This window comes from Sarcophilus harrisii, chromosome 2, assembly GCF_902635505.1.
Source record: "Sarcophilus harrisii chromosome 2, mSarHar1.11, whole genome shotgun sequence".
Classification (NCBI taxonomy): Eukaryota; Metazoa; Chordata; class Mammalia; order Dasyuromorphia; family Dasyuridae; genus Sarcophilus; species Sarcophilus harrisii.
Genome location: NC_045427.1, coordinates 47,390,974 through 47,409,166, shown reverse-complemented (window position 1 = coordinate 47,409,166; position 18,193 = coordinate 47,390,974). Strand labels below are relative to the sequence as shown.

The window sequence follows — 18,193 nt, the reverse complement described above, 5'->3', positions numbered from 1 at the left end:
GGTGACACTTCAGATGCGTCTTGAAGAGGCCTGTGGGTACCAGGAGGCAAAAGTAAGGAGGGAAGGCATTCCAGAACTAGGGCAGTGTGACCAAGATGGCAGCCCTCTCTCTGGAGCACTGGACATCACTTCTGTGATCCAGCCTGCCCCCGAGATGAAACATGAGCCTCCTCACACTTCCCTTCCTTCTAGGGAGCTCTGGGAAAATTGGCCCTAGACAGAGACACCCTAGTGGCAAAAACTAAAATATGAGAATTGCACTTTTGTTATCTTACAGAGATGGGGCTTTTAACTTGGGGTCTATGAATAGAATTTTGGAGATTTGATATTTAAATATTTTTTTTTATAATTATCTTTCTTTTTCTTTTCTTTTTTTTGTGGAAGCAATTGGAGTCGTGACTTGTGCAGGGTCACACAGCCAGGAAGTGTTGCGTGTCTGAGGCAGGATTTGAACTCAGGCCCTCCTGATTTCAGGGTTAGTGCTCTATCTACTGCACCACCTACCCACCCCTGATAATTATATTTCAACACAATTGCTGTGCTTTGTAACTACATGTAACTTGTATGTATTCAAAAACATGACTCTTGAGAAAGGGGTCCACAGGGTTCACTAGCAAGGAACTAGGACTTTTAAAAATTCCCCTGATCCAGACCACTTCCTCACTGAATGCCCTCCACAATCTTTGTTGATCCTCTCCCTTAAATAGGACCCAGGAGAGACATTCATCCTGTGAGAAGGACTCTTGCCACCAGTGCCCATGCAGGACAGAAAGGAATAATTCTGCCCTGGTTGTAAAACCTTGATACATGAAATAGCACGAGTTCTACCATGAGAAGAGGTAGACTTTACACCTATCACCTCTTTTCTCCTAGAAGTTAACCCTTTCTTTTGTGGGCTTAGAACAGCAGATGGGGCAATGGGGACATCTGAGGTGATGAGAGATGAGAAGGAACCAAATCCAGGGAAATTCTAAACCAAATATAATAGAACCACCAGCCACTCTTTACAGTGACAGAAAGCGCTAAATTTATATCGTCCGTAAGATGCAGAAGACACAAGAGCCTAGAGTCCCAGACTCAACTATCAAGGGCTACATGTTTTCTTTCACTTGGGGAAAAACCCAACTCAGAAGACGTGATAAGTGAGTTTATACAACTGTCATTCTTGTCATTGAGGACACTGGACCTGCAGATCCTTGACCCTCCTTAACATCTGGCTCTCTGACCTGCAGCTGACCAGCTTCTAATGGAGTGTCATAGGGTGTTGGTGCAGAGGCGATAAGTATAGGGGAAGAATCCTTTTGTAGTTTAATTTCTTTTAGCTTATTTACAGGGTTACAGTACTGTTTTAAATGTAATTGTCCACCATAGTGAGAAAATGGAATGTTTTGGATAATCAAATTTTTGACCTGGTAACCAATGGAAGAGGGATCCAGGATTAATCACTGAGGAATGAGAGCACTGACTGGGCTGATTATAACCCGATCACTCATTGGAGATCTAGGGCCACCGGGATGAATGTGGATTATCACTGTAATGTACAAACTGAACACTTCCCTTCAACAGAACACTAGATAAGAGGATGAAATAGCACTTCTTTCTGGGGTGAAATACTCTACTTCTGCTACTTCTTAAGCAAAGCTGAGCCCTGCCTCTGCAGAGGTATCCATCTTCTCTCCACCCAGTCTGGAGATTATGGAAGATTACCAAGGGAAGGTGGTCTCTTTCTACAGAAATCTGAACAGGATCCATAAGCAAGTCACTTGCAGAATCTCATTCTTTTTTAGCTTTGTGGAGTAAAGTAGCGCCAAAGCCCCGAGTTAACCTGCCATCACTGGCTTCAAAGCAAGACCACTCAAAGACTGTCCATTTAAAATCAATTTTTTTTTTTTTTTTTTTTAAGAAAAGCAAACTCATAGTCAATGGCTTAAATTCTGGAATCCCCAAGAAAAAATTTGGCAAAAGATTGGTCCTCTGGGCCGCCGCCCCAAGAAACATCCTCCCTCCGTGGGCTCCCAGAGCTTAGATGGCACACTCCCATTCATTTAACACAGATCACAAAAAGTTAACAACAATCCAGCACAAAAGACATTAACCATTTTTTCTCCTCTCTGAACTTTGTTGAAGAGCAGAAGGAAAGTCAGGAGGAACAAGACCCTCCGCACCAGCTCCGACAGGATCTGATGTCATTTCTGGCCTTTCTTTACAGGGATGGACTAGGGGGGAGGGCTGTCTGGGGTGCCCACCACCAAGCCGCCACCTCTATCTGTCTGCAGAGAGCCAAGAGAAATCACAAAGGGGGAGTGAGGTAGAGGTGACAGACACCATGACAGGGACAGCAAGCCACGGTCAATCCAGTCCAGTTCCCAAAGCAGAATCTTTGCTGGCGGCATCCTTGACAAAATTCCCTGCCTGACAATATTCTCCAGGCAGGTGCCGGAACTGGGAAACCAGCCAGAGCCTTGGGAAGCCAATCCTTGCCAGTATTACCAGCAGTTGCATCAATGTTCCCCATCTCTCAACTAGACATCTCCCCGGGGAGCACGATGGCTTGAGAAGGCTCCTGCTCAGGAGGCCGGCTGAGGCAGGCCGTCGGGGCCCAGGAGGTGCTGCTGGGGATCTTGCAGGACCTGGGGTCCAGGCCCCACCTGTAATGAGATGTTCGATGCAGGATTACACGGACAGGCAGGAATTCCACTTAGCTAGCCTTCCCACCGGGACTGCAGCGATAGGGAGGGACACATCCTAAACTCCCCCCATCTCTTCTAGGCAGAAGGTCGCCAGCCCTACACAAAATGCCAACTTTGGGAGGCTGGCTGGGAAGCCTTCTCTGTTCCATGGGCTCATCTGCCTGAGGTCACCGTGGCATTTCTCACGCAGCCTCCCGCCCCCTCAGCCACAGATGGGGCAGGTCGTCCTGTCACATGCATGTTATGCACTTAGGAACATGGGATTTGCAGAGGAAATACTGGAAATGCTGGCAGTCCCCGGGCATCTGTACTTCCTCTAAGTTGTGGCTCACACCATGACCCACAGTCTAGTGGAGGGCAAGGCAGAAGTGGCCTGAAAGCCCTGAGGCAGGGGAGGGGATGCAGGCATCCAGAATTGGGACCTCAAAGGGAGGTGTACCGATGGCAGGACCACTGTGAAAGAGGTGGCCCTCCTCAGACCGGATGGGCACAGCCTGCCTCCTGACCCCTGGCCTGGGGGGACCTCCCTGAGGGTGGGGGATCACCTGGGTGGCAATGATGTATCTGATTCCTCCAGGGCACGGCTCCATGGGCAGAGCAGATTTCAGCTCTTCTGAAAGCTCCACAGGCTCCACCGGCAGGCCCTTCAGGAACCTGGAGGAAATGGCAGGAAGCCCTTCACACCAGACAGCCCAGACAACCGAGGCAGCCCAGACAAAGTACCGGCAGAAACACCCCAGCTCTCCCCAGGTGGGACGGGATCCTTTCAGCCCTCTTCTTTGTTCCACGGCTGTCACTGCCAGGTGACCAACCTTCCAGTAATGAGCCTCCGGTGCTTCATGTGGCCCAGGCTACTGGGAGACCAAACAGGCAGGGAGAAGGTCCCAGAGCTTGTGCTACACACCCACACCCACACCCACACAGCCTGAAAAATCTACATTAAGTCATTAAGTTTTCTAAAACATCAGTGCTTTCTACCCAAAACACAAGTCTTATTTGCACAACAGTGTGCGGCCGGAGCCACGAACCTGAACCCCGTACAGCTCGCTTCTCTGCCCAGGCCTGCAAGATCTCTGCTTTTGGAATTAGTCTTCCAGATTGCTATCCACACTTGGCGGGTCAGAATTTGGCTCCCTGGGAATCTGAGGGGTGAGCCGGCCACCTCTGTCCCTTCCTCTGAGGCTGCCCCAGGCCGGCACCACTGCCTGAGCACCGGGTCAGCGGCGTCATGGCTCTCTTCAGAAGGACAGCTGGCTTCTGGAGGCAGCATAGGCAGCGGGAGGACAGGACACTGGCCGGGAGGCCCACTTCCTAGTGCAGGCCTCCTAGAGTGACCAGTGTTGCTCTGGGACTCAGAATGCTGCCCCCCATCATTAAAGAGCATTCCCATGGTCCTCATATCACAAACCTCATTTCAAATAGCAAATTAAGGCCAGTAACAGCCTCAGGGAATTCCAACTAAACCTGGCCGAAGCAGATTGTATTCTTCTTTGTACCTCAATAAATACATCATCCATAAGCCAGCTGCAGCCAGAGAGGAAAAGAGAAAAAAAAGAGGAAATAGTTCATGCAACTCACTTGTCTCCATTCACCTCCGGGGGGAAAATCTGCTTTATGACAGCAACAAATTCATCCACTGTGTCTTCCAGGGTGAAGATGACAGCATTGGGACCTGCATCGAACGTGTAAGCCACCTGAAAGCAGGAGAGCGGACGTGGCTGCACCTGTGACAGCCCCTGGGGCCTTGTCCTTAAAGTCCCAGAGCCCCAACTTCCCTAAGGAGAGGGTCTAACAGGATCACTCCATCCTGCGTGAATGGCCAAGGCAGGAGAGCAGTTTGCAGATGCCCTGCTTTAGAGATGGAAGGGAATCAGCAGGAAGTGGAAAGGGACCAGAGAAGCCCGGCCATAGGCACGTTCTGGGCCCTTCCCTCACCCCCTTCCACACACCCCTAGTCTCCTGACTGCCTTTCTCAGGGGCTGGGAATGCCACAGGGCCCCAGGCACCAAGGTCCCCCAGGCAGATGCTGATCCCTGCATGCTCCATGAGTTTAGTTGGGAGTCTGACATTTCTGCTTTGGGGGAACCAAAGGGCTCTGGCACCAAGGTTCTGTATGAGTGGTTGCCACTTCCTCGGGAGTACCCACTTTACCTTGGTCTTGCCATAGTGGGCATTGAAGCAGTGGACCAGGCTGATGATCTGCCGAGACGTGTCATTGAGATAACAAATCGGAGGGAAGGTGTCCAGGCAAGTAGCATGGAACTGGTTGCTGTCCTTCATGGTCAGCTGGCCAAAGCCCTCAAAGTCCCGCTCCTTGATGCACTGCGCCATCTCTGCCATCCTCCCTGGCACCACAGACTCAGCCCGGAACTGCAAAGTGACAAGGGGAAGGATGGAGGGTGGGAAGGAACTGGATTGTTGATGTGGAACCCCTGGGCGAGGGTAGAAGAGGCCCTGGAGTTCTACAACCACAACTCCTGCCAGGCCAGATTGCCCGGGGTGTGGTAGGCAGTGCCAGCGGCCCCCACGGACTGAGCCTTACTTTGAGCAGGGAGCTGGTTTCTACGCTGGTCTGCATGCCGGCTGTGCTGCCCACTGGTTTTCTCTCAGCGCTCACCTAAGTTACGAAAGAACAGTTAGGAACCAGAGGACAGCCCCCGCTAAAGGGTCCACCTCCCAGCATGACCCAAAGGGTATCCCTGGGAACTCTGGGTAAAGCCCACTGCGCGACGTGCTGGAGACACAGCCCAACCCAAGACAAGGTTAATGCCCATGAAATGACCACAGCCCCACGCAGAGTTTTAAAGAAGGTCCTGGAGAAGCCCAGGGGAGATGACGTGGGATGGTCTTGGTCACATGGGCTGCAGCACCAGGGAATGAAGGAGACACGTCTTTGGGGCAGCTAAGACCATCCTGGCAGGGAGGGAGGGTGCCAGGGCTGGGCTTCATCTGCCAAACACCCAGGACTGCGTCTGTCCCAGCCCCAAGGGAGGAGCTGCGGTCTCTGGGGCCAGAAGTGTGGCCCCGGAACGGGACATCCCGAGGAGAAGGTCTGCTCCCAAGCCCACTCACCACCAGGACAAGGACACGGAGCTCGGGCCAGTGGGACTCTGGGGCGACCTGCTGGGCGATGCTGTCCTTGCCGTCGGGCCTCTCTCCCATGAGCCACTGCACAAAGCCGCCCAACATGCTCCGACAAGCACTGCCCGAGCCCTGCCGAGCCACCTCTGAGAGCTCGCTCTCGACCCCGTAGAGCTGGGCCAGAGTGTAGACTGCGGGTCCGAAAGCAAAGGGAGAGCAAAGAGACAAAAGGTGAGGAAATGGGGGGTGGCCCCAGTCTCTGGCCCAACAGCTGGAGATAAAGGGACTGTCTGCAAGCGGGGGGAAACATATTTGTGGAAGCAGACACCCCCAGAGGGCTGCCCAGAAAACTGGTGACCAAGTAGCTGGGAGAGCCCAAAGGGCGGTGAGAGGGGAGGGCAGGCCAAGGAGCAACGGGACCCACTCAGCTCCAGGGCCCCCCAAAGGCCCCAGGCCTAGCACTACTCACCCAGGCAGGCGTAGCCCGCTGCCGAGGAGGCCAGGCCTGCGGCCGTGGGGAAGTCGTTCACTGATGCGATGTGCACCTTGTAGGAAAGGGGGACGGAGTCGCCCTCGCTCCCACTCCTTCTTTTACGAGCCAGACGACGGACTGTTGGGGGAGAAGGGAAGGAACAGAGCCCAGAGGTCGGACTGGCTCAGTCCTGCTCCAGCCGGCCTGTGCCCCTCCCCAAGCTTCTGCCCTTCCTAGTCCCCGGGACGAGTACAGGGCCCCACGCAAGGCCCCTGTCATGACTAACAACAACAGAAAGCGGGCAGCCCCCAGCTCACAGAAAATGAGAATTTCCACATGACAGGTACTGGGTATAAATATAAAGGAAACCTGCTAATATCCTAAAACTCAATGGTAAAATAGAAACTGAAAGAATCCACTGATCACCTCCTGAAAGTGATCCCCAAATGAAAACTCTCAGGAATAGTATAGCTTAGTTCTAAAATTATCAGGTCAAGGAGAAAATGCTACAAGCAGCCAGAAAGAAACAACTCAAGTATTGTGGAGCCACAATCAAGAAAGCACAAGATTTAGTAGCTTCTACATTAAAGGACAGGAGGACTTGGAATATGCTATTTCAGAGAGCAAAGGAGTGTGGATTACAATCAAGAATCAACTACTCAGTAAAAGTGAGTATGATTCTTCAGGAGGGGAAATGGAGACCTAATGAAATAGAGGACTTTTAAAAACATTTCTGATAAAAAGACCAGAGCTAAAAAGAAATTATGACTTTCAAATACAGGACTCAGGAGAAGCATAAAAAATAAGAAAGAGAAAGAAGAAGGGTTTCAATAAGATTAAATTGTTTACAATTTCTGCATGGGAAGATGATACTTGTAACTCCTAAGAATGTTATAATTCTTAGATCCATAGACAGAGAGCATGCATGCAGTTGACTATGATGGGATAGAAAAATCTTAAAAATAAATAAATGAATGAATGAAATTGGGGGAGGGTAAGAAAGAGGGATGCACTGGGAGAATGGGGAAGTGAAAGAGAAAATGGAATAAATTATCTCACATAAAAGGCACAAAAAAGCATTTATAGCTTCTAATCCCCACACACCTACCCCCAAACAATGTTCTGGGTTCCTCATCAACCACCTTAATTTAAAGGAGTTTAAAAAAATGGAAAACATCATCCTAATCTACTCTCTTTAAATTAGAAGAACCAGTTCCCACCCCAACTGAAACTAGGAAAGAAAAAGGGCATGGGATCCAGAGCCAAAGGAACTAGTCCCTCTCTCAAGCACTCACTCTCTCGAAGGCAGGACTGTAATCGGGGGTGCCCCACATCTTCTTCCTTGCCATTCAGCCAGATTCGGTCCTCTTTGAAGTCCCGGCTGATGGCTGCTGTAGTGGTGGTTTTTAACTAGGAAAGAAAAATCAGGATCACCTCAGCTTTCAGGAAATAACAATAGTAATCAAAACTGAACTGATTTTTCACCCATCCAAGTCCATTTTAATACCTATGACTATCCATGATCTCCTTTTTAGCTATTAGGGAGCCAGATGTTACCTTTATTTAACTTTATTGTTAAGACAATAAGTGTTCTCTCCAGCCCTGAGTTCAAGAGACATTTACCACAATGTGCAAAGCAGGTGCTGTGCTAGGTGTTGAATATTCAAAGATATGAAAAAGATCTTTCTGTTGTACCTTACACAGACTCAAAGGGATCTATGATCTCATTTAAAAATGAGGCAGTATGTACAGCACCAGCCCCTAGGGCCGGGAGGGTCTAAACTCTAACACCTACTAGCTGTGTGACCCTGGGTAAGGGAAAAAGAGAAATGGAGGGAGGGAGGGAGGGAGGAAGCTAAGCCATAAAGTCAGGACAACCCTGATTCAAGTCCCATTTCTGACATCTACAGATCCTTCTGTGACCCCAGACAACTCTCTAGGACTGAGTAACAGAAAAGGCTCCAGCTGCATTGGGAGAGAAGCCGGCTCCGTCAGGGTGTGCCTCATGATAGTGAGTCATAGGTCTAGTCCTCAAGTCTATTTTAGAAATCAAGACACAGTGAGAGGCAAAGGTTGCCTAGGTTTGTAGGGTAGGTGGTAGAGTCCCTGGGGTTGGTCCTGTAATCCCACCTGCCAGCTGGGGTTCTAGTATGAATGTTTTGGGTCCCTTGTTTTTTAGTGTAGAAATGCTGGTCTTGTGCAGTTGTCATCAAAGTCCTCTGGGAAGAGTCATACCTGATTCTGGTGCAAAGTGACACTCAGGGAGGAATTGATGGGCAAAATCAGCTTTTCATCACGTTTTCCCCCTGGAAGAGCAAGCACAGCCAGATCACTGCTGTTACCCCACAGGAAGCTATCTGAGCTCTTGCTGCTCCACAGGAGGTTTCTGCTCTAGGCACTCTCATCCAATTAGGTGAGAACTCGTAGTTCACAGGCAGCAAGGTCCTTTCCCTCCCTTCTGTTTATGCAAATCTTTCAAAACTTAGTTCAAGTCCCATCCCTTTCAGAAAGCTTCCCCAGAATAACTTCTCTGAGCTGAGGTACAAAAATCCAGATGATCATCCTTCTTCATCGTATCCCAATTTGCCTGTTACCTTTACTTCTTCCTCCATCCTTCCCTCTGCTCATTTAAACCTCTTTTTAGCAAACCATTCCTCTGTAGTCAGACATTAGTGGCATTTACTTCAAAAGTGTGAGGACTCTCGCTATTGAGGCAGATCGAACCCTCCCTACTCCTTTACAGACTATAATTCACGAGCTCATGAATGTTCATGTCATGAACTAGTGTCTCCATATACTCAGGACTTTGGACCCCAGACAACAGATACACAGAAGCCTATTCAAAATGATAGTCAATAACCGTGGGGAGAGGGGTGATGAAGAAGGGAAGGAGAAAAAAAAGATATGAAACTCAAAATCTTACAAAAATGAATGCTGAAAATTATTTTTACATGTAGTCGGAAAAATACCGAATAAAAAAAATAATTTTTAAAACATCAAAAAAAGATTATAACACCACCACAATAATAGCTACTATTCAAATAGTAGGTATTATGTATCAGACACTGTGCTAAGCACTTTATAAATACATCAAATCTGGTTCTTATAATAACTCTGGATGGTAAGTACTATTATCTCAGCTTGTACAGGTGAACAAACACAGCAAACAGAGGTAAGTGACTTGTGGGGCATAGATAGGGCTTTCAGGGCCTTTAAGAATGAATGTATGTATTCAACATATATAGGACTGCTTGCTATCTAGGGGAGGGGGTGGAGGGTGGGAGGGAAAAATCGGAACAGAAGTGAATGCAAGGGATAATGTTGTAAAAAATTACCCTGGCATGGGTTCTGTCAATAAAAAGTTACTATAATAAAAAAAAATAATAAAATTTGAAAAAAACAAAACATTGAGGGCATATACAGAGAGGAGTTTGGAAAGTATGGAATCCTAAACAAGCAGAATAGCTGGTCCTCTATATTTCTCAATGTCCAGATATAGATGCTAGAATTGAGGGAAGGGAGAAGTAACAGGTGAGGCAAGGAACAGACCTGCCTGTATCTGACATTACTTCTGTTTTAAAAAACCCTCATAAACATAGGGAAATAGACTCATCTATATTCATTCACAATAGAGCCAAAATAAAGACTTCTGGGGACATGAACTGAGTCATTTCATGTTGGCTTGGCCTGAAGGCACTGAAGTCCTGTACTATTTGTACTTTTTGATGAAGTATCACATTAAAAACACTCCAACATGTCAACATGTCAGTAGCCAGATCATATCGTCTACTAGTGATGAAAACAACTGAAGATATTAGTACTATAAAAGTTAGCTGGGAATCTCTATTTCTAAGGTATCTTTTTAAAATTGTAACTGATTGAAATCAGATTTAGGAAATATGTTTCAGCAGATAGAGTGCTGATAGAATGTATTAAATGCATTAATATATTAAAATGTATTAAATATATTTAATTTTGAAATGTATTAATGTATTAAAAGCAATAAAAAAAAAAAAAGAATGAATGTATGAATGAGTGTAAACTCTTGAAAGGATGGACTAGAGACCATATTTTCCGACCTTCCTACTATCACACATTCAACAAATACTTTGTAAGCCTCTTCTCTGAACATAGACTGTGGAGATCCAGAAAGTGGTGAATGGAAAGGACCAGATAGGCTAACCACTTTGGGGAGAGGATTTGCTTGTATCTCTACAGGTGGAGAAGGAATCAGATGGGTGCCAACGAGCCATATTCGCCTTGTCCATCGCAGAGAGACAGAGCAGACCCTTGAAACAAAGGAGAAGACCCAAGAAATATCGGGTGGTTCTGTTGCTGATTGTGCTCACCATTGAAAGAGCATGGCAGTTATGGCGTTGACCATGGACATCCAAGATTGTTGGATTCTAAAACCCTCAGGAATCATTGGATTCTCTGAGACATGATAAGACTGTTGTAGGACTTGAAAACCCTCAGGAATCATTGGATTCTCTGAGACATAGGACTTGAAAACTCTCAGGAATCATTGGATTCTCTGAGAGACATGATAAGATTGTTGTAGGACTTGAAAACTCTCAGGAATCATTGGATTCTCTGAGAAATGATAAGACTGTTACAGGACTTCAAAATCTGCTGGAATCATTGGATTCCCTAACACATAAAAAGACTTTGCAGGACTTCAAAACTAGGGGATCATTGGATTCTGAATGTGAAGCAAACAGACAATAGATTGGTTTTGGACTATCTCTTGGCTGCTGAAGAAGGTGTGTGTGACTGTTGTTTGCATACCCTCCTTCTAGGACTTCTGGTGATCTTTTCCAACATCATGTTGATTTATATTGTTTGCTATTCCGCTACTTATGTACAATTCATGTTTGTTACACCACATCGAGCCTGCACTGACTGTGGGGAGAGTCATTCCAATAGCTTCTGTTGTTGCTATGTGCTTATGTAATACCTCCCATGCTGATGGGTTTGCATAAAAGACCCTTTCAGCCCAGAAAACCACTAGCAACCCCTCTACTTCCTTTGGTGCTTTTCATCTCCCTTCCTGAGAAGGGGGAGGGGTCGTGATCACCTCCTTTTGGTGCTTTCACCGCCTTTCTTGAGAAGTCAGGGAAGCTGTGATCACCTCCTTTTTAGTGCTTTCACCTCCTTCCCTGAGAAGTTAGGGAGGCTGTGATCGCCTCCCCTTGGGGGCTCTGACCTCCCTGAGGAGTCAGGGATGGCATGACCACCTGTGTTCTAAAATAAAAGAAAGCAGGAGATGTAATGGGCTGAGGCTTGAGTTGATGCACTGAGGTCCCAAGTACATGAGGCTAAATAGTAATTGGGCTATACTCTATTAATATACATGATTGGATAAAGAATGGCCCCTGCCCACTCTCTGTGCAAGTCCTGATGTGGTGTATAGGAAATGATGATTTTGGTGGGTGGAGGCAGAGAGAGAGAAAGGAAGAGAAGCTGGGGGAGATTGGGCCTGGGTTCGAGACTCCGAGCTGCTGGTCTTGTGGCTGCTGGTCGAGCTAGCTTCTTGACTCAGCTGCACACATTGCTATCGCAGATTCCCTTCCACCTCCGATCCTTCTTCACTGAGAATAAAGACTGACGATTTTCCCCTAACCTGAATTCCTGACTCCTGCTGATTTAAAAATACGTGGTCTTCACAATAGACCTGTGCCAAACTCTGAGAAATTTTTATTTTTTTTTAAAGATATATAAAATCAGACCTTAGCGCTTTGGGAACTTACGATAAAATAAATTTGACATGCACAGAATGCTTTAACATTTACAAAGTTCTTTGCTCAAAGAAGAATCTGTGACTGTCATTAGTGGAAGGAAATTTGAAAGATCATCTTCCCTGGTGATTCCTTCATTTTACAAGCCTTAGAAGATTAAAGGGCTTTATCTAACATCATTAAAACAGGCAAAGCCTGGAATCATGCCAGAATTTTTCTGATTTCAAGTTTAGCTTTAAGTCTGATTTCAAGCCCAGAGTTTTTAAGTCTTTCTGATTTCAAGCTCAGGATTTATTTTCTCTGTAAAGCAGGTGGTGAAAGCATAACCACCTCCATTTTGAGGATTTGTATTTTCATTATAATAAATTTTATTGTGTGAGTTGCTATTTTTATTTTTGAATTTTACTAGAAATATTGCATCGCACTGAATTGCATAATTTATTTAAATTTATTATAAAGTATTACTGATTATTAACATAAGTAACGTTTTAGGTAAATGAGCCCACTTCGTTAGCATATTTTTACGTTACGTACTTTCACCGAATATTATTTGATTACTGAGCTACAGGTGCCCTCCCCTCCCGCCACCCAGCGCGCGGCCTCCCTCAGGCCCAGGCCGCCGGCTTGGATGGGCGGACCCAAAGATCCCCGGAACCCAAAACCCGGAGCCCGGCGCCCGGGGGGGCGTCTCCCCGGGCCCCTCCCCCCCGCTCCGGCGCCTCCTTGCCCACTCACAGTATTTGATGACCGCGATGTTGGTGGGGGCGGTGCAAGTGACAGCGACCAGGGCCTTGTCGGCGGCCATGGCCCAAACCGCAGCCCAAACCCCGGACTCCGCAGGACGCCGTCAAGTACCGCCAGCACAAGCCGCTCCTGCCCGAGCCCTAAGTGACAAGGCGGCCCACGCACCGGAGGGCCCCGCCCCCTCTGTCACGCGCTCCGACGCTATTGGGCGACTCGGCAGCAGCTGCTTGTCCTTTGACCAATCAGACTCGGGGAAGGATTCTCGCAGCCAATAGGCTTGGATCGAAAGATAGATCGGGGCACTCGGCCGCCCCTCAGGCGCGCTGGTTGCTCCGGTTCGAGTAGGCGGGTGCTGGTGCCGGAAGCGGGATGAAAGGACGTCAGGGCGCATGCGCCGACGCGAGAGGCTCTCACCTGGGTCCCGTGCGTTAGCCTGGCCAACCCCGGCTCCGTTTGACCGGCTTGTCCGGTCACCCCGGAGACTGGTGGCCCCCAACTGGTGTGACTTGTCCCGGCCGCCCGTTTTCCCTTTCTGCTTGTCGGTGGAGCGGAACTGCATCCGTCCTTTGGCTACTGTAACACTAGTAGTACCGCGCCCCCAAACGTGAGGAAAGCGCGCCCATCAGTCGGCATTTATTAAGCTCCTACTGTTTACCTGGTGCTGTGCTAAGCGCCGAGGATACAAAAGCAGACAGGACAGTCCCTGCCCCAAGAGGCTTCCAGTCTAACGGGAGCGATTAGGAGCAAACATATAAGCAGCAGCACACACGGGACAAACGGAGATAATTAACAGAAGCGGGGTCTGGCGTGAGAGGGGCCGGGGAAGCTTCCCGTGGAAGGCGCTGTTTTATTTATTTATTTCTGAAGTCATGAGATTTTATTTTTTCCTCAATAGTATTTTATTTTTCTCAACATCCATAGTTTCTAGCATTCACTTTTGTAAGATCTTGCGTTCCAATTTTTCTCCCCATCTCCATTACCCAGCCAATCCCAGGACAGCGAAAGTAATCGGATGTACGCTAAACACGTGCAGTCCTTTAAAACCTATTTCCGGAGGGCCCCGCCCCCTCTGTCACGCGCTCCGACGCTATTGGACGACGCGGCAGCAGCCGCTCTTCCTTTGACCAATCAGATTCGGGGAAGGATTCCCCGAATATTTATCACGTTGTGTAAGAAAAATCGGACCAAAAAGTGGCGGGATTTTAGCTGGGGAGGTCAGCAGTCAGAGCAGAGGAGGAGGAGAAAGCCGGGCGTGGCGGAGCGGGGGGAGGGGAGGGGAGGAACAGCAGCCCAAGAGAATGTCAGGATGTGGGATGTTTTGTTCCAGGTACGTGATAACAATACATGGAAAAGGTGGTTTTGTTTTTCATTTATGGTTTTTTTTCTTTAGTGTATTTTACCAGACCTGTGATTACATTGTGGTTTCGTGGTTTGCAAATAACATGTCCTTAATAAACAGATTATAAATCAAAAGCACCAAGGGACTTTGGAGACCATCTGACCCCACCCCTACATTCTTAGTATGCGCCAAGTACTTTGCAGATATCTCACTGCCTTTTATTATTCTCCGCATTTTTGTAGCTGAGGAAACTGGCAGCTGCCTAGTGACTTGCTCCATGTGACGTTGCTAATAAATGTCCCAAATCTTCCTGAGTCCAGACCCACTGCTCTATTCATCACTTGGCAGCCTCTTGTTCCTTCCTTAGTCCTCAAGTGGGAAACAGAGGTCCGCGGACGTTGAAGGATTTGCTTAAAGTAATCATTAAAGGAGTGTAATTTTCCTTGCTCTGGTAAGTGGAGGAAGTACTCACAGTAACAGATTCACAGATTTTGGACATTTAATTCTCCATTTTAAAGCACTTTGCTCACCAAGAATGAGACCTGGATGCTTCCCAGTGGGAAGAATGGACAGATATAATGTAAAAAAGATTAAACTAGTATTTAATAGAGCTGGGATCTACTTTGGGTAAGCCCCTCCCTTCCCCCCAGCCAATCCTACCCCTATACCCTACCTCCAGCCTTAAATTGCCTCCTCCCTAAAATAAAAGATGTTAATTCCTTCTAGCACCACCATTCTCAATTTCTCTAAGTCTTCTGGGTACAGACATTGTTGCATTCCTTTCCTGAGATTAAAAAATTCCATTCTCCGTGTCTCTTTTCAACAATGAGGGCATTCAGGTCAATTCCAATAGACTTGGGATAGAGAGAGCCACCTGCATCCAGAGTCAAAGCTGTGGGAACTGAATGTGGATCACAACAGAGTATTTTCACCTTTTTTGTTGTTGTTTCCTTGATTTTTTTTCTTATTTTTTTCTTTTTGATCTGATTTTTCTTGTGCAGCATGATAAATGTGGAAATATGTATAGAAGAATTGCACATATTTAATATATATTGGATTACTTGCTATCTAGGTGGGGGAAGAGGGAAGGGAGGGAAAAAATTGGAATACAAGGTTTTGCAAAGGTGAATGTTGAAAACTATCTTTATTTTGAAATTAAAAAGCTATTATTAAAAAAATTTAAAAAAAAAAGAACATGCCATTCTCTCTTCTACCACTGTTTCTCTTCTGCCACTTGACTCATGAAGCTGCCAGGGTGGGAACAAGCTTTCAGGACCAGGAGAAAAAGACATTTGAATTCTGTTCAGGAGCAGGAGGCAGCTCTTTTAGGAATATCATGACAATATCGTATCCACTTTTCTTTTTAGACATTAATCAGCCCAACTCACTTCCCACTGCAAGTTTTTGCACTTTAATTCTTTTTTGCATTCCACAGATGTTTGTTAGATACATACTATATTCAATGCACTGTCCAAGGCACTGTAAAAGCTACCAGGAAAAATATGACAATTCCTGTCTGAAATTACAGTTCATCTTTTTTACAATTTCCTTAATTAAAAGTTATAAAACTAATTCTCCTTCACTTCAGGAATGAATCACAGAATCACCTCTTATGAAGTGGATGAGATAAGAATGTACCTGTGAAAGAAAGAAAGAGAGAGAGAAGGAAAGAAGGAAGGAAGGAAGGAAGGAAGGAAGGAAGGAAGGAAGGAAGGAAGGAAGGAAGGAAGGAAGGAAGAAATAAAGAAAAAGGAAGAAAGAAAAGAAAGAAAGAAAGAAAGAAAAGAAGAAAGAAAGAGAAAGAAAGAGAGAGAGAGAAAGAAAGAAAGAAAAAGAAGAAAGAAAGAAAAGAAGAAAGAAAGAAAGAGAAAGAGAGAAAGAAAGAAAGAGAAAGAAAAAGTTGCCTACAGCACTGAGAAGTTTAAGGGCTTGTTTTGGGTTTCAAAACCAATGTGGATCAGAGGTAAGACTTAAGCCTTCCTGGTTGTAAGACCCCGCCTAGTGAATAACAGGATAGACTTGATTAACTGGTTCCTAGCAATTACGTGCAAATTTGGAATGACATCAAGAAGCAGAGAACTTAAGAAAGTGTAAAGTTAGTTGTTGTTGTTGTTTAAATAATTGAAATTAATGGTTCAAAAAGAGAATAACAGGTCTTAAATAACTGTAAAGATGTGTTTGCTTCTTGTGTGTCTTTATAAGTGTAGGGAAAGTTGAATTAGAGATAGCCTACATTTGGTTTCCTGCAAAAGATTGGCCATGCTGGACAAAATAATACCACAATTCATTTGGGGAAGCAAGAGAATTAGAATATCAGGGGAAATAATGGAAAAAAAAAAAAGGAATGAAGAGCTCTTCTGGACCTCAAACTATTTTACAAAGCAGTATTGGTTTAAAAAATAGAAAAAAAAAAATCCATGGAAGAAACTAAACAGTGAAAAATCTGAAATAATTGAACCTAATAATTCATCATTTGATAAATTCCCAAACTGGAAAGCAAGCCGGCCAAAATTAGGTTTAGATCAACATCTTTAAACAATAATTCAAAACAGAAGTGTGAGCTGATGACCATACCATACAATTTAGAATAGTAGATCACATACTTATATTTGTTTCACCAGAACTACAGCATACATACAACTACACTAGAAACACAGAGCAACTGCTTAGGAAAAAAATGTGCACAGTTTTACAACTCTTTGGGATAGTTCCAAATTGCTGTCCAGAATGATTAGATCATTTTACAACTTCACCAATAATGTATTAGTTTCCAGCTCTCATTTAATTTCTCATGACAACCCTGTGATATCAAAATTTTAATGAGGAAACTCTCGATATGAAAGAAATAATTGTACCACTTCTGCAAAATTGCATCTGATATATGTATAGGTGTGTGTACCCATGTGTAAGACATACATATATAAAAGTATATGTATTTATTTATATGTATATATACTCTATATTTGTATCCCAATTTTGGATGTCAGGACTATAATTGTCTCATAAAAAGAATTTGGTAGAATATTTCATTTTTAACAATATATACTATTAGAGTTATTTTTTTTTTTTTGAAAGTTTTATAGAATTCACTTGTAAATCCATTTGATCCTGGATTTGGGGATAGGGAATAGGAGGGAGGTTCACTTATGGTTTGTACAACAAGATCCTGGCAATAATACTGGCAAGTAGAAATGCTCAGCATCTTCCTATTTGGTTTTCTGGGAATTTTCTTTAATTAAAAGAATAGCCAAAGGGGACTGGGGTGATTTATTGTCCTGCCCTCTCAGCCTAAGGTGTGTAAGAGGTGGGGCAGCTACAGTTGGAAGAGAGATCCAGCATGGGAGAAACCTCATGGAGGGCAGGATACCAGGGAGCAGCCCCAGTAACTGGTGATGCAAGAGATTGGGATTTCAGATACTGCAGAACAATCTTTATGCAAGTGGGAGGGGAGATGAAATGATGAGTTTGCTAGCAACTGATGTTGGGAGTGCCTATGATGTATGTCTGGGTGTATTTAGTTTTTTTCTGAAATCTGATTCCTTTCTTTCTTCCTTCTCAGAAGAGTTGGGCCTATCTCTGTTTCTTAAGAATTTGTTAGCTTTCTATTTTCTTTTGTAATCTTAAGTATGATAAATATTATTTACCATTGCAGTGCTGATCTATGTATAGACGTACAAATCTATATACAAATGCAGCTGAGGGACAGTGGTGATAATACCTGGAAAAATTGAGAGAAAGATTTTTATAATTGTGGTCAACAACAAGCATTTATGAAGCACTTTTTGTTTGCCATAGAAATTATCTGCTATGGAACTTAAAATAAAGGGGAAAAATTATTGATTCATTTTTATAACTACCCAGGGTAGAAAAAGAAATTTACACTTTCTACATAATCTTTCTACATAAATGAGCAACTTTGGATGGGGGAGGTAGTGATGAGCTAGGATTGGAATGGGAGCTAGGATCTTGACCATTTCCATTTTTTCCCTTCAGTGTTTGAAAGATAAACCATTTTTCCAGAAGAGAGGAGCTAAGGCAGTGATTGGGGGAGAGGAGTTAAGGCAGTGATTGGAGGAAAGTGTGCTTCCGAGGGGAGGAGCTGAGTGACTGGTGAGAAATAATATGGTCC

General features: G+C 45.4%; 1 protein-coding gene across 2 annotated transcripts; it reads right to left on the bottom strand.

Annotated features, from left to right (window-relative positions):
- Positions 1 to 1,865: 1,865 nt before the first annotated feature.
- MVD (mevalonate diphosphate decarboxylase) lies at positions 1,866 to 12,907 on the bottom strand. 2 transcript variants are annotated; one of them, XM_003758484.4, is made up of 10 exons: positions 12,717 to 12,906; positions 8,479 to 8,549; positions 7,539 to 7,653; positions 6,241 to 6,381; positions 5,763 to 5,962; positions 5,233 to 5,307; positions 4,842 to 5,060; positions 4,269 to 4,384; positions 3,236 to 3,344; positions 1,866 to 2,648 (listed from the first exon to the last, which is right to left on the bottom strand). In XM_003758484.4, exons 1-10 carry the CDS (start codon positions 12,784 to 12,786, stop codon positions 2,568 to 2,570), a joined length of 1,197 nt encoding a protein of 398 aa, XP_003758532.2. In that variant the 5' UTR covers positions 12,787 to 12,906; the 3' UTR covers positions 1,866 to 2,567. The 2 variants fall into 2 exon arrangements, with proteins under 2 accessions (XP_003758532.2, XP_031806010.1); XM_031950150.1 differs by lacking the exons at positions 1,866 to 2,648; positions 3,236 to 3,344 and adding an exon at positions 3,356 to 3,544 and having other exon boundaries at positions 12,717 to 12,907.
- Between the last annotated feature and the right edge of the window lie 5,286 nt (positions 12,908 to 18,193).